Source organism: Dipodomys merriami, unplaced genomic scaffold (assembly GCF_024711535.1).
Source record: "Dipodomys merriami isolate MVZ:Mamm:240054 unplaced genomic scaffold, mDipMer1.0.p SCAF_45, whole genome shotgun sequence".
NCBI classification, from domain to species: domain Eukaryota; kingdom Metazoa; phylum Chordata; class Mammalia; order Rodentia; family Heteromyidae; genus Dipodomys; species Dipodomys merriami.
In genome coordinates, this window is record NW_027206013.1 from 4,333,467 (window position 1) to 4,349,859 (window position 16,393).

Consider the following 16,393-nt stretch of genomic DNA (forward strand, 5'->3'; position numbering starts at 1 on the left):
CTTCCAAAGAGCTCAGCTGCTGTCCCCGTGCACCCTCAGGAAGCACTCAGATAAGTTCAGGGGAAAAAATGTCATCCATTTAATAAGTGTCAAAGGTCATAGCCTTTTGTGGATGTAGATGGAGAGGGCAGGACCAGCCTCAGTGTTGCAGCCCAGAGCGCAGTGCGCAGAGCGCAGTGCACAGCTCAGGAAGGACCCCTGTGTAATCAGGTTAAGCCACAGAATGCTACCTGGGTACCCCTTCTGCCCTCTAGGGTCACTTCCCCATCCCTGGGTGCCACTCACCCTAATTAGTAACAGCTGCGTGGGCCTTGAGAAAGTGTTTGCAGTGTTCACCACTACGAGAGTCTTCTAAATTCCTGGAGATGTACTTGCTCAGATGCCCCCTGTTGGGCTAAGGAGAGAAACCACCAGTATTGTAGGATGTCCCTTTACTGTCACATCTCATATAAAAAGTGGGCAGTCTTTGGGCGTGGTGACTCACGCCTGTAATCCTAGCTACTGAGGAAGCTGAAATCTGAGAATGGTGGTTCCAAGTTACATTCATACTTAATCTCCAGTTTACCACAAAAAGCTAGAAGTAAAACTGTGGTGCTAGCTTTGAGCATAGAAGCTCAGGGACAACAAGTTCAAGTTCAAGCCCCAGGACTGGAAGAAAGAAAAAAAAAGTGGGCAGTCTCCTGACCCTAAGAAACCTTACAGTCAATATTGTTGCACTGAAAACAGTCTCACATAGGTTGGTAAGGGCAGGAGGCACTGCCTAGGGCCACTGTATAAAAGGGACAATCAGGCTTAGACTAAAACTCCTTTATAGTTGGGATGGGCCAGGTGGTGACCTGCAATCCTAACTGAGCCTCTTCTCTGCCAGGACATTAATGAGATGGTACGGACTGAGCGGCCGGATTGGCAAAATGTGATGCTGTATGTGACTGCCATCTACAAGTACTTTGAAACCTGAGCACCAAGGCAGATCTGCTACCAGCTGGGACCTCTGCGGTTACCAGGCGACACCAATGCCATTAGCTCTGCACTCCTAAAGCTTTCTGCGACTTCTGGGCTGCCCTGCAGTGTGGGCGCTTCAGCCCAAGGCCTCTGAGTCGGGAGAACTCGGGCTGTGTGGCCCTCAGCACAGCACAGAGCTCCCCCACGAGGCCAGCTCACCCAGAGTGTGGGTATGACACCCAGCTGCTTCTTTCTGCAGAGTATTGACTGCATCGGCACCCTGGGGAATAAACACAGCAAGGCTGGTACCCAGCTGAACTTGGGGGAGTGGGATTAAATTGGGGGAGGGGGCTGCCCATGGGCCAATGAAAGCTTTTAAGCCACAGCTTCTACCTGACATCAAGTGGGTCCCCTCAGAGGTGTGAATGGGAGCCAGGAGGAAAATGAAGGCCTGGCAGGTGTCTGCATTCAGCACCGGGGCACATCCAGCCTCAGCCCTTCACTGCAAGTGAGATGGTCACTGCTCCATGTGCCAGACCTCGCTGGGTCGCTGTGGTTTAGGAGGTTTCAGCCTGAGTGAAGAGCCCACAGCTGGATGAGTCCACACTGCTGCCAGCTTTGGTCTTCCAGAAGCAGGAGGCAGGGCCCTGGCCGGGAGCCTGGCCACCTGTCTCCAGCCCCACAGAGGACAGGTCACAAGGCATTTCCCTAGTTAAAATGTTTGTTTGTTTTATTATAAGCAATATTTGGGAAAATAGCTCCTATTCTGTTAGAACCAAAGTTAAATTGTTTTAATAAGCATAGGAATAAAATACAGTTTGGGTGTTGGTGTGGACAGCAAGGTTTTGTGGAATAAGAAGTAGCAGGAGGCAAAGGATGTGCTTTAGGAAGCCAGAGGTTCAGGCTGTGCTGGCGCATTGAGACTCACTCCTGGGCAAAAATTTAGACAGTGCCTTAGTCCCTTGTCAGGATGGCCGAACTCTGTGCCTGCTGCCCGCCCTCCCAGGTGCTGGGCCTGCACCCCATGAGTGTAAGCCTTACTCATGGGTGATCTGTTGGTGACTTTCAGGCTGAGACTCAGCAGCCTGTTTTAGAAGCTGGGAGCCCATGTCAGGCACACTCCTGATCCAGTGGCTGTTGTTTTGACACCTGTAACTTCCAGAACACAGTGTATTTGGTACCAGTAAAGCACCACAAGGAAGACTGACCTCCTGTGGACTCAGCCCCATAAGCTAGATGGACACAAGGAAGACTGGCCTTCTGTGGACCTGTCACAGCTCCATCAGCTAGATGGACACAAGGAGGAGCACCCAGGACACCCACCCAGGACACATACAGGCCAGGGCTAAACCACTCAAGCATATGTTTTAAACTAGGATTTTGACACATGGATGGTTATTAGGGGGTGGGCTGTGTGTCTGTATGTGAGACCTGTGAGATTTCACCACAAGGTGAGTGGAAGCTGCCATGTACCTTTGAATGTCCTCACATGTCCACTGAGACTACAGTCCCCACGGGCAGGGGGCTCCCTTGTGAATGCCCATTTTCAGTTAAAGAAACGCCTAGCCCTAGGTCATTCCAGAAAAGACCCCTGGTGCAGGGCCAGCCCTTCATGGTCAAGTCCTTTTCTGTCCTCTTGCTCTGCTGGCGGTTGGCAGTCAGCATGAGTGACCATTTGTGGGGAACCATCATCTCTGAATGTTTCTCCCCTTGATCCTACTCAGTTTTGCCTCTGTTCTCATTTGCTGTCAGGGAAGCCAGTCCACTGCCTGCCCCAAGTCATGTTTTTGTTTATTTATTATGTCATGAGTGGGATGTTTTGTCCTATGAGTAGGAAGATGTGTTTTTTTCTGGGCATACAGTTCACAATTGGGTGAAGTAGTGAGCAGGCGGGGCAGGGTGGAAGGTTTTTGAGGAAGGCCCTGCAGTGGGCTCTGTCCATGCAGATAGCATTTCTGTTCTGGAATCCAAGGGCCCAGCCTAATCCTGAGAGCAGCAGGAAGAGCAGAGAGCAGACTTGCTAGGACCATCCCGACCCTGCCTGTCTAGAGGACTCTGCCCAGTGTGGATCCAGCTTCCCACCCTTGCAGTGATGGTCCACAAAGGCACAGGCTCCAGAGCACTGCTTCTTGCCTTTTCTAATAGGCTCTTCCAACACTGCTCTGTGGACCTGGCAAGCCAGGGTCATGTGTGTTGAAAAGTGATGTTTGGAGGTGCCCCCCCTTTAAAGGGCACCTGCTATGAAGCCTCTAGGAGTCATTTTTGCCTCTTTTCCCTTCAAGCACAAGCTTTATTGCAAAAGGGCCAGTTACATTTCTATTTCTATCACAGATTTCTGCTGACTGATGATAATTTGTTATTTTGTTCAGTAAATACTCTTGAATGTATTAAAACTATTGAAACATACCAACTCATAGTTTGTCACTGCTCCCTGCGGTCCCTCTGACAATCCAGAGCCCTTGATGCTGGCTCTGAGAAGGCACTGGCGATTTAGGCAGGCTGGCAGCCAAATCCTCGAGAGAGACCTGGCTGAAGTGGCATATGCGTGTGGTGCCCTGGCCTGTGGGCCAGGCAGGTCTTTGGTGTGGGAGTGGCACCAGAACTTTCACTCTGCCCGGATAAGTACACGGTTTCTGTGGCAGGTCCTGTGACCCAGAAATGCCAACACAGCCCAGACACATACCAGTTTTTAGAAATCTCGTATCTTAAATAATTTTCAGGAGAGATGAAATTACAGAGTGGGGGGAAATACACACAGTCATAATACACTCTCCAAGCTGCATGCCATTGGCTTACGGTTCTCATGAGGCTGCAAAAAACCAGAAGTGGAGCTGTGGCTCAAGTGGTAGAGTGCTAGCCTTAAGTGAAAAAGCTACAGAAGGGTATGAGGCCTTGAAGTCAAGCCCTAGTAACACACAAACCACCACCACTACTGTTACTACCCAGAGGCAACCAGGAAACTTTTTGTTTTTTTGTTTTTTTGGGTCTGGTCGTGGGGCCTGAACTCTGGGCCTGGGCGCTGTCCCTCAGCTCTTCAGCTCAAGGCTAGCGTTCTACCACTTGAGCCACAGCGCCACTTCTGGCTTTTTTCTTTTTGCTTATGTGGTGCTGAGGAATCGAACCCAGGGCCTCTGGCATGCAAGGCAAGTGCTCTACCACTGAGCCACCTTCCCAGCCCCTGCAACCAGGAAACTTTGATTGTGTGTTTTTTCTTTAATACTGGGGGTGGAACCCAAGTCCTGCACTGCTAAGCCTCTTCCCTCCTCAACAAAACCTTGAGCCCACTCTGTTTCTGAGTACAGTCATTTTATTATTTTTGGCTTTCTGTGCCACTTCTGGGGCTTGAACTGAGGGCCTGGGCACTCAGTCCCTGAGGTCCTTATACATGCCACATGAAGGGGAGGTCTGTGGAGCACCGGCCTTACATTGGCGAGCACCCTGCTTGGGTCTGAGAGTCCCAGGATCCCAGGAACACTGATAACTCGATCAGGCCTGAGTTGGGTTGCATCCTGAGCAACTGTAAACGACTGTGAACCCTGCCTTCCCAGCTGTGCTAGCAGTTGCAGGGGAGAAGACTGACCAGCAGGGCCTGGCTCTAGAGCCTGGGGTGCAGGCCCCTCATACAGATTCAGAGCCTGTGTGACAGGATTGGGACTTGGTTCAAGCTCATCATCAACAGCCATGTGTCCTATGCTAAGATGGTAAGTATGGCAGGGTAGAGCTGGTCCCACCCTACCAGTGGACCTGGGACCTTCCAACTGCAGTTGCCTGAGATGCTGCATACTGCATTGTCTCAAGATAATCTCTGAGGAGCTCTGTAGTAGCCCAGTTCACCTGCCTGGTGATTGCAGGGCTCCGTGAGATTGGCCCAAGGCCTTTGTGGCCCCCAGCTTAGAGCTAACACGGCCTGCAGCACTTCTGAAGAGGAAAGTTAAAATGACATATGGAAGGTTCCAGAACCTCACTGAGCATTTCATGAATGAAAAGAGACAAATTCTTAGATCCAGACAGGGCCACCTCATGGATCTGGAGTTCTGAGCAACTGTGCCAGAGGCCCTAGTGGCACCCAGTGGACAATTCTGACCCCATCCAGATGACATCTAACCCCAGGCTGTCTCAGATCGTCCCTCTCATGGGGACAATGACAGATGGGATAGGTCTCAACATGATTTGGGTCAGATGGGTAAGGGCTAGTGTGGTTGCCAGCTGGAGCTCAAATAGCAGCAGGTCAAGGCATCTGTGGAAAAGCAGGTAGGGCTGGGAGAGGAGGAGGCCTTCCTGGGTGCACAAGGTGGGGCCTGAGGAGAGCGAGCTGACAGCCCGACTACACCCTCCCCAGATCAAGGCTTGTGAGAGCCCATCCTTGTTCCAACAAAGTATCTGCAGGGCCCAATGTGGGAAGAGGTCCAGAGGGGACCATGCAGCCTCAGGAGCTGGGGTCATTGGTCCATGTCCCATGGGGCTTCTGTAGGATGCACTAAGCTGAGCAGGAGTTAGCCATTCCAGGGTGGACCAACACTTGCAATATGCCAGAACTGTTCCCACGTCTACAAAGTGGGAACCCCCAAGTATCTTCATGTGGGAGAGTGGGGAGGAGGCTGGGGTAGTCCTCTACGGGATAAAGGATGACCTCTGGCCTGAAGGGGAGCAGAGGGCTATCATTGCCCACCATGGACCAAGCCACAGCCACACTGCCCCCAGGAGAACTCAGACCAGCATACTTGCTGGTTGGGGTTGTTGTTGGTCTCTATGTGGCCAGAAGCAGATGTGGAAGAGCATCTTCCAACAGGGTTGAGTTGAGACCTGGTGTCACTGTGGAGTTGTTGCTTCCTCTGACATGATTCTGGCCTTTTCATTTCAACTGAGGATAAACTGGAGCCCTGTGAAGTCCCCAGCTCACAGGATGAAAAGTTGAGCACCTGAGGTTTGGTTGGTTCTCAGGAGCCAGCTGGTACATGGTGCTGGTCCTAGCAGGTCTTGCTCCCTGATGAGGCTCAGCTGGCCTCAGAGCGAACAATGAGGGCCAGAGGCCGCCCAGGTGCATCCTGGGCAGGAACAAAGGGCCAAGAGGTGGGGTGGGGGCGGGTCATCTGAGAACGGAATTCTGGAGCAGGAGAAGGCCCAGCTGGCCCCACTGTGTGTCCTGAGGAGCCAGGGCCTGGACGGAAGGAAGGGCGGACCCCTGCAGCCTTCAAAGCCTGCCTGGGGCTAAGACAGGGAATAGAAGGCCCAAATCTAGAAGCTAGAGGCTGCTAGGGATCCCAGGTCCAAGAAGGGTTAAGTGGCCATGTTCTGTGTGGTCCCATGCCCTTCACTCTTTCTACAGGGTAGCCCAAGTGCATAAATGGCTCCTGTGGCTGGTAAGGGGTCGTCCAGGCAAACTGAGGCTTTGTCTAAGTAGTGTGGCTTGTCCAGGACAAGCACAGGCACCCACAGGAGTGGGGGTAGCCACCTTAAGACCATTCCCTTCCCCGCTCAAGTGTAAAAACCTGAGTGTGCCCCATATCTAGCAACAACTTCCACTGGAGGTCTGAGCCAGGGTGCCTGACAGATGACACAGGACCAACAGAGTCAATGCTATTACTTCCCAGTAACCGGCTTTAGCTAGGAATGGTTGGGGCAGTTCCTTCACCAGCTCCTTAGCACCAGTTCCTATGTCCATTCTGGGGCCAGTGGAGTTCGAGTCACACTAATTCCTGCCTGACCAGGACACAGCTTTTCCCCACATTGAGAAATGGGGCTCTGCCTAGACTCTGAGCACTGTGTCAGAATGAATTTTCATTCTCTGGATGAGGTACATGCGGCCAGGCCACATGTGGGGAATCTGATGGAAGGGTTTTGGGCCCCAGAATGGAAATGACAGAGAAAAGAATCATCTGGCCCCACACCATGGGCTAGGGTGTCCCACAGAATAGGCCAAGTGTTGTTTTCTGCCCCATGAGCACTCAAGCCCCTTCAAGGCAACAGGGTAGTTGAGGACTTGAATGGACCCAACAGGAGTAGATAAGAAGGGACCCCCTTCTCAAAGTGATCTTCCTCATGGAGAGGGTCCAGAATGAAGATTGGTCCTGGGGAAAGGAGTCCCTAGCCAGGTAGCTTCCCAAGTTCCAATGGATGGCATATCACAAACAAATGGATTCCTAGAAGGCCTTTGGGAATGCCAGAGAAGCTCCAGCATCTGGTCCCAGGGGCAGCATGGTCAGGTTTCCTTTTCACTAAGGAAAGCTAGGGCCCTGAATGGAGGGGGGACAGGCTCAGAAGGGGCCTGGACTGAGGGGTAAGGGGTGAGGTGTGTGTGTGTGTGTGTGTGTGTGTGTGTGTGTGTGTGTGTTTGAGAAGGGGGGCAGATCTGAGGCTGGAAAGGCATCTGAGGAAGAGAGGAGGAGGATGGGGACTGATATCCCCAGGGTCTCATGTGACACTTACGTTGGGTCCTCAGGTTAACTCAAATGGCAGGCAGGTCTCTGCTGGACCCAGCCTTCTTGGCATAGAGCCCAGTGGATGGACTGGAACAAGAGACCAGGCTTTGGCCCCAAGCGTGAGCCAGGAAAGCTATCAGGTGATCAAGACTGAGTCCCTTCAAGTGAAGATCACTGCCTCAGGTTCTTGGCTCCTCTTGATTAGAGGCCAGGTACCTGCACACAGGGCTTCTGCATTCTCTCTCCTTCCTGTGCTGGGGGCTAAGGATTGCTTAGAAGTCGTTTCTCCATGCAGACCTTAGCCCTAGGGGCTAGACTGGCCCTGAGCAAATTTCTCAACCTGACTACTGGGAGCCCCTCTGGTTCTTGGAGCTTCTCCTAGACAAGCCCTGGACCTCTGAGAGGCTTCTGGGAGCAGACTGAGGCCAGTCCAAGTCCACCTGCAGGAGTCTAAGGCAGATCCCTATGCACAGTCAGGCCTGGGCTGTACATGAGGGTGTTGTCAATTAGAAACTTCCAGAAAAAGGACAGAGAGAGGAGCAGGGATTACCAGCCCGTGTCTGAGGTTCCCAGAGATGACTCTCACCACCCTCTGTGCTTCAGAGAAGGGCGGGAGGTGGGGAGCAAAGGGGGGGGGCAGGAGGTAAGGGAAGAGTCTGGGCTTTAGGGACACCAGGGCTGTAACAACTGGAGAGCGACCCTGGCCCAACGTAGCCTGGAGAAAGAGGGAGTGACATGGGTTCCAGCGCAGGACACGGGACAGCACTGCCCCAGGAGGACCAGAGCAGTTGAGGCTGCTTTTGTGGCCTTCTTGGAGGAGGGTGCCTGAGCTTCGCAGGGTTGGAGGGGTCCCCCCCCGGGTGGGGGGCGGGGTGCAGCGCCGGAAGAGGAGACCGGGGCTATGGAATCTCCAAGACCGCGCTGGGGACCCACGGGCGAGGGATATGATGCCGCGCAGATCCACGGTGGTATCGCCTGGCTTAGAGACATCGCTTCGGGTTCCCAGCCGCCCTGTGGGCCTCGGTTTCCCAGGCCGGCGGGGCGGGGCGGGGGGCAGCGCGGATCTCGATGCCGCCTGCAGGGGGCGCCCGCGAGCGGCGCGGCTGGAGCCGGAGCCCGAGCGGCCGCGGAGACAGCGGGAGCCGGCGCGCGCGCCGCAGGTCAGCCGGGGTACCGGGTCTTGGCGGGGAGGGCGGGGAGGAGAATGAGGAGGGTCGGGGTGAGGGGTGGGGGGTCTGCCTGGAGATGCGAGGCCTTCGGAGGTGTGCCGGGCCCAGAGAGCTGGGCATCTCGCCCCGCCCCTCGGGGTACCCGCCGCTCCCTCTGCCCCTCGAGAGCGAGTTGTGGGGCGCCCGGCGCCTTGCCCCGCTGCGGCCCCGGGAACGGCCTGCGCCGGGGACCGCGCCTGGCCGGGTCACGTCGTAAGCCGGGTCGGGGGACGGTGTGCGGACCCTTCGGGCGGCCCCCAGACGACCGGAAGGTGGTCAGGGACAGGCGGGGAAGGGAAGGGGCCCGGAAGAAGGGCGGCCGGGCGGCGGGGTGCGGAGAGGGGTGCGCGCCGTCGGCAATGGGCGGGGAATGGCGATCGGTCGGGGTCGGTGCGCCGCGCGTGCTCGCCTTGGTCTTTTCGGGGTGTCCCGCCCAGGAATGGGCTGGGGGCCCCGCGAGACGAAGCCTCGGGGATGCGCGGCGGATACAGGTGGAGCCGAGGGGCGCAGGTGCCCCGAGGGCCGCGCGCTGCGGGCGCATCGCCGACACCTGGGCGCGGCGGGACTCGCGGGTCGGGGCCGCGCGGCGGAGCGCGCGCGTCCTGTGGACGGCGGTGGTGGGGACCCCGGGGAGGCCGGGGCTGGGGGCGGGGAGCGCCTCGAACTGGCCCGGGGCCGCTAGCCGCGCTAGGCAGGAAGAGCGGCGTGAATGGTGCCGGCTCTGGAGGGATTTGGCATGGGATGGCCCACGGGGACGGAGGGGCCTCGGTGAGCCTGTCAATTCGTCCAGGCATTTATACTTTAATTTCCCTGCGGGAGGTGGGGATCGAGGAAACCCAAGTGTCCCAAAGCAACAAGCGCGCAGTAGCCAAGTGTCCCCCAGGACGGCATTGTCCTGACCTGTGGATGAGGGGGGTACATCTCCCTCTCCTTCCCCCCCCAAAGCTGCACCCGCTCTTCTGGCGTCTGCTGCTCTCTGGCCGGGGACTCAGGCCTGTCCTGGCCTTGCCATCCAGTTCTCGCTAAGCTCCTAGACTGCCCCTTCTAGAAGATTCTGAATCCACGTCCACCCCAGGCTGCTCCTAGCTTCCTAGCCCTGGCGATCCTGGCGAAGAGCTCTTGGGAGCACTTGGGGCTGTGAGGATATGGTGGAATCAAGGGCTGCTTCCTTGGCGCCAGAGGCTTTAACTGGGGCTGGGAAGGCTGGGCCTTGTGGATTGTCCCTCCACCATCCTGAGTCCTAGCACATTTGTGGCAAAGACTCTTCATGGATTTGTCCCCTCATCTACACCTTCATAGCTCAGCCATTGCCTTTAGGAGACTCCCATGCTTTGCCAAATTCTAGTGTCCCTTAGACAAACCTCGGTCAATGTGTGTCCGCTCAGGTCTGGGCTACCTCTCACGCGTCTGGCAGGCATCAGATTTGGGGCCACATCCATCAGGGGACCCCTGATCAGAGACTTCACTTAGCTCACCGGGTGGTCTTGAGCTGGGTCACTATCCTGGGAATCCATTTTCTCATCTGCCAAGCAAGGGTGGTAGTCTTCCTAGCAATACCCAAAGGGCAGCATTAGGACTGTAATGGAGAAGAAATGAGGTAGCGTTGACTAGACGATGGGACCAAGGGGATTCTGTATTCCAATTGGGAAGCCCTGGAGGATGGGTTGGAGAATACCACTAAGATTGCTGTGGCAGAGGGAGATGTTGGCTCCAGAGAAAGCATCAGGATCTGCAAAGTCCCGGACCTGAAGCCCTACAGGGGCTCTTGTTACCCTTTAACCTGCCTGGTCCTGAGCTACTGACTTCATCCTGAGGCGCTCCAGCTGCCATCTCAGCATCATTATGAGATCTGTCCTGTTTCATACAACTCAAACCTGGTCCCCAAGATTGGGTGTGCATGGGAAGGACGGCTTTGCAGACTGATGCTGATAAAGAGGGTACAATGTAGAAAGGTGGGTCTCTGGTCCTTGCTAGGTCACATGAGCAATGGAGCTCATATTCAGAGGAGTCCCTTCAAGAATTCTCACCTTCTGGGCAGGGCTTAGGTCCTGGGTGTGGGAAGAAGCACTTTGGTGGCAGAGAAGGAAGCCTTAGACTCTACATTCTGGAAGTCATGAGAACCTGCTAGAGATGTAGGAGGGTCCAGATGGAGTGGCAGAGCTGCAGCCCCTCACCCCTGCATGCCTGGGAAGGTAAGACTGCAGCTTTCCAGGGTTGTCATGGGCTTTCTCTGATGCAGCACAGAGCTGTGCAGTCTGATTTCTTTGGTGGACTCTGTCCCTCTTTTCTCCTTCTTCAAAGTGCAGCCCAATGACCCCCTCCTCTGAGAAGCCCTGCAAAGATTTCTTCTGAGCCCCCATGCCTTCCTATAATCCTGCATGACAGGTCTGTTGTGGAGGCTGCCGGGCAGGGGCTGGAACCTTCTGTGGTTGTGTGATGCTGATGTTTTGGCAGCAGCTGTGGTCTGGATGAAAGGCTGCCTGGGGAAGTGGGGAGGGCAAGAAGAGACCAGCCATCGTGCTAGGGTGTCTCCCCCAGGATGTAGGCTGCCCAAAGGCTTTTAGATTTTACTTTTAGATTTTACTTCTAGCCTCATGGTGGCCATGGGCCAAGCTAGGGGAGGGATAGACAGGCGGTAGGGTGGCCAGGGTTCAGGTAGATTATGCTCAAGTAGATGCAGCTCCCTCACCCTTTCCCTTCAGCCTCCAGGGTTTCTTCATCACACCTATGTCCAAGGGACCCCAGCCACGAGTCCATGTCCCTCCATCCTTAGTGCACTTAGCAGCAGCTGGGGGCTGGGTGCCAAGGACCTCCCCCGTCAGCCCCTATTCAGGTGGCACACTACCCACAGTACCTGTGATCAGCTGTTTGTGGGAGGTGCAGGTGCCAAGCCTCACATGGTGCTGGCACACGCGAGGAGCCACATGCAGAGGGGAAGCCTGGTGATGGAGCTGGGGCCGACCTCCCTTTGCTCCCACCACCGATTGATCTCTCAGCACGTCCAGGCGGTTTGTCTGCAAAAGTAGCCTGTGATCGGTGAGTGGCTGCCTCAGGCAAGATATCTGGGGACCTCTGGCTTTCTCGGGCAGTCCCGTTGGTCCTGGGAGTGAAGCAGAAGCAGGGACAGCACGCTGCCCTGTTCCCCACCTGCAGCTGCTTCTCTTTTCCTGCCCACATCCTGCCCCCAGGAGCACAACAGTAGCAGCACAGCCGCAGGCCGGTGGGGGAAGAGGCCCTGGTACCTGGGGCCAGCCTGCTTCAGGTGCTGGAAGTAAGGAGGGAAGGGAAGCCCGGGGCTTTGTAAGTGGCTCAGTTCCAGGCAACTGAGGAAAGCACCTGTCCTGCTAGCTGATGTGTTTGGGGGAGGAGGTGGGCTTTGTGGGTCCCAGGCTTTCCTGGAAACTCAAGTCCAGTCATGGCGGTGCCACTGCAGGGCTCGTGCAAGGAGCCATCCAGCCCACCCAGCTGTCGTGCTTTGTGATATCTTTCCACATGCCTGCTGAGCTCCTGAAACACCAATGCTGGTGCTTCTCTATTCCCGTCCGTGCATATGTCGGTTGCTTTCTCACACAGACTCGACAAGGTCTCTGTGAGAATTCCCTTGGGTTGTCTTTGGACCCCCAGTTGTCCTCTTCAGCCGCCCGCAGACCTGAAGTCCATCACATCTGGTGTGTTCTTTATGTCAGTCCTTCTGTTCTTCATGCCAAGGATCTCTTCTTCATCTTTCTTTGTTCATATTCACCTGCTCCTGTTTCTGCCAATGGCTTGATAAGTTCTCCTTGTTTACAGATGCTTTGCTTCTTTGACGACCTGAAATGTCTTTAGAAATCATTATGGTGCTGGATGCTGGTGGCCCATGCCTAGCATCCTAACTACTCAACAGGCTGAGATCTGAGGATCATGGTTTGAAGCCAACCCTAGGCAGGAAAGTCCATGAGACCCTTATCTCTAATAAACTACTCAGAAAAAGCCAGACATGGTAGAGTAGAGCACTTGGGCAAAAGCAGCTCAGAGATGGTGCCTGTGCCCTGAGTTTAAGCCCCAGGATCAGCCTATGCATGGACGTATGCGCGCGCACACACACACACACACACACACACACACACACACACACACACACACACACACACACACACACACACACACACACACACACACACACACACACATGCCATTATAGCACTACTGCATGACCCGCCTCTGTGAAGATACTAATCTCTGTGGTTTGATGCTATTGCTTGTGTTTCTTAGCTTTAATTTTGTTTTGAAATTGGGGTTTGCCGTCCATCTGAAGTGGGAGTTTAGGTCCTGGTAACAGGAGATGGCCTGTGGGCACCTGAATCCCCAAAGTGGTGGATGCCACTCAGACTTTCCTGGGCTTCCTCCTGCTTCCAGATCCTTGGTGCAGTATACGAGCCTGCATGTCAGTAGCAGACAGTACAGAGCTCCCCGTGGCCCAAAGTTTGGGCTGTTTTGTAGCACAGTAGAGTAGGAAAGTGGGGAAAACTGGCTACAAGGAAGAGGATTCTAAGACTGGGATTTCGGAGTCCAGCATGGCTGCAGTGGGTAGAATCTCGACATGGCTCCATTCCTTGCCCTAGGCTGCAACTAGGCATAGGTGTACAGGGCCTGCCTGGAAGATAGTGGGTGCCTCTGAACAGCAGCTCTAAAAGGGTACAGCTACCATCTGGGCGTGTGTACTGAGGGATTTGCTGGTTGTATGTATGAGGAGCCAGAAGAGGTGGGCCAGATGTATGGGTTTGGATTAAATGATGATTTCACTGAAGTGGTTAAATCAGTGTGGTGGCAAGGGGGTAGTGGTGAAGGAAGGTGCAGTTTTGACTCTAACTACTGGGAATCCTCTGGGATCATTCTTTCAAGGCATATCATGGATGTCCCGCAACATATCTATAGTTTACATGGGACACTAGCTGCCCTCTGCCCCATCCCTAACAAGGGGCAATCATGAGGAAACAGGACATTATTAGTATTTAATTTCCCCTCTTAGCAATAGATGACCTAAGGATTAATTAGATAGTGCCCAACAGGAGAGAGATAGGAAATTGCCAGATCCTGACCCCGCCCTGGCCCCCCTGGGCCACAGCTTTTCTGTGTCTCTGAGAAGCTTTGGGAAGAAGAGAAGGTCAGAGAGAGCAGGAGGTTCCAGAAGTCTTCCATGGAATCCTGTGGCCTTCTCTCCCAGTGCTGTCACACATTTGTGTTCCGGGTAAGGCTGAGAGGTCACCTCGCCTCTTCGGGCCTTAGCGTCCTCCTCTATAAGATGGAGCTCGTGGGCCCAGTGAAAACCACTGTCTTTTATCATTTCCCCAGTTTCCAAGGAGATGGAATAAGCTCTTCAAGAAGGTCCAGACATTTAGGCAGGTGGCCTCCTGGAGAGCCTCAGGTTTGGTGGCTCAGTGGTGGTGTGGCACCGGGTAGCAAGCTCTGTGCATTGCTTCCCTGTTCTAGTCAGTGACACATTAAGAGTTTGAAATTGCCCCCTCCCCAGTGGGAGCATTTGCACAAGGAAAGACTCCAAGTCAGAGTACCCCTAGTCCTGCAGCCCCAGCCTTCCCCTTTGCAGAGTTACCCCAGAAGCACAGAACTCCTGGCCTCCTCTTCCACTCCTATCCCAAGACTGTCTCTGCTGAGCTCCTGGGCTCAGCTGGGCAAGGCACAGCCAAGAGTAGATTCTGGTTTGGCAGGTGTCCAGGTGGCCTGTGGGATCAGAGCTTTACCTGTGATGTGCTGGCAGCAATGGAGGCAGCCTGCGGAAATGTCAGAGGAAGGGGTAGAGGTGGGCATGCTTGCTGAAGGGAGCTTCATATGTGTCTGCAGCCCCTGCGAGGCTGACTTGGTAGGTGGGGCCAGTGCATTCAATGAGATGAGGATAGAAATTGTGGCTTCAGTATGATCAGGAAGCATGTGGGTATCCAATGCTGTTCAGCATGATGGAGAGACTCAGAGAGCCAGTGGTTGGTTCTCAGGCAGGTATCCAAGACTGCTGAGAGGCTAGGTCAGGTCCCTTCCGAGCCAGACATCCTGGCTGCTGGGAGCCAGTGTGGTCCCTGATGGGGCTGATGGTGGTGGCTCTGAGCAATGGGGCTGAAGAGAAATCTGTCCTGGATCTGTGGGATGGTAGGAGCCTTCTTACCTGCCTAGTTAGATTGTCAAATGTCTGTGGTGTTCCTTAATGTAGATTCTTTTGGTGACTGACATAGGTCCAGCAGTTGCCCTGAGGCAGGATCCTGGGATGGCAGTGGCCCATCAGGCCTGGCAGGTTTTGATTGGACAGTAGCCTGCTGCTGCTGGTACCAGGCCTGGAAGGCCACACCATGGAGACAGGCCCAAGGCTAGCCTCAGCTCCTGAATGCTGATCTGGACTGCAGGCCAGGACACAGGGGAACACGGAATGTAGTCAGGGATAGCATCTGGACTTATGGTCTTGTCTGTCTGCCAGGGACACGCTTGGCGAGCAGGTAGTTGCCCAATCTCCCATGCAAAGCGACATTCAGTAGGGCTTGGGCCTCTTCACATGCTGCAGGCTTCTAACTCCTCAGTTTATGCCGGGGCTTTGGCTTTCCCCTCATGCCCCCTAGCCCTTTGTGTCAGGAAGTCTATTCTGAACTTCCTAAGTGGGTACTGGTACCCCCAACCCATGTGGATGTAGCCTGTACCTGTTGCGGCTCCAGGCTGAGGCAGCATTGCAGTTGGAAGGAAGGAAACTCAGGGTTTACTTATTTCAGTGGGATGAGGGAGAGGGAGCCTGAGCCTTGAACTAGGACTAAGGAGTGGCCTTCTCTAGGATCTCTAGTCCTCATAAGCTGGAGGAAAAGGGGGAAGATGCAGCCACAGGCAGGTAGCCAAAAGGCCTCTAGCCTCTTGTCCCTAGTCAGGCAGGGACTGCTGCTGCTCCTGCACTTCTGGGGCTCCTGGAGGAATGAAAGGTGGTTTGGGGGGCCTCTTGCCTCTGAGGGAGAGGTACTTGGTGAGAGAGTCCTGCTTGAACTGAAGCAGTTTCACAAGCACAGGGAGGACAATGGGAGTTCAGGCTGGGCTCCGGCTTAAGCTTCTTTAGTGTCAGTCATTCCTATCTTTCTATAGATATTTTCACTCTGGGGTGCCCTTTCTAATATGTTGTTTAGTTCCTTTTCATGGACAAAACAACACGGAGAGCTAAAATGGCTCCTAGGGATCACCCAGGGCCCAACTTCCTCACTGTATGAATAGGGAAACTGAGGCCCAGAAAAGAACCATGCTTGGCCACAGTTCCCCAGCGAGTCAATGTTGAGCACCTGCTTTTCTAACTTCAGTCAGTCATTCATGCCCACATTTTCCAGGCTGAGGAACAGGTGGGAGAGAGGGTGTGGGAGGAGAGAGGGGAGGAGGAAGGGGAAGAGGAAGGGGAGGAGGCTCCGTCAGAGAGGAGAAACACCCAAGCTCCTGCCCTAGCAGATGTGCAGCCTGCCAGTTGGTGGGGACAATGGGAGTCAGCCGGTTCAGGTGTGTGTCTGCCCTGCTGCCTGGGAGGGTAAGAATGCTTATACACGGCCACTAGTAGGACTGAATGGATCCCCAGATCTCTCTAGAACTAGGCTCTAGGAGTCACTGGCTTGTCCCTTTGTTGGGCACTGGTAGCTTCTGGAGAGCTTATTGGGGACAAAGTGATACAAGTAGGCTAGTGTAGTGAGACATGGGTGTGACTGGAAGAGCCTCTCTCTCTCTCTCTCTCTCTCTCTCTCTCTCTCTCTCTCACTCTCTCTCACTGTGTGTGTGTGTGTGTGTGTGTGTGTGTGTGTGTGTGTGTGTGTGTGTGTGTGGTCT

At 54.6% G+C, this 16,393-nt stretch overlaps 1 protein-coding gene across 5 annotated transcripts in view; it reads left to right on the top strand.

Moving 5' to 3' along the window:
* Positions 1-3,352, top strand: part of Specc1l (sperm antigen with calponin homology and coiled-coil domains 1 like) — a 148,134-nt gene extending 144,782 nt beyond the window's left edge. For all 5 annotated transcript variants that reach the window (XM_069994420.1, XM_069994421.1, XM_069994422.1 and 2 more), the window contains one exon: positions 869-3,352. In XM_069994420.1, the coding sequence (XP_069850521.1) occupies positions 869-958 (90 nt within the window). In that variant the 3' untranslated portion in view covers positions 959-3,352. The remainder of the gene's footprint in view (positions 1-868) is intronic.
* Positions 3,353-16,393: the final 13,041 nt, after the last annotated feature.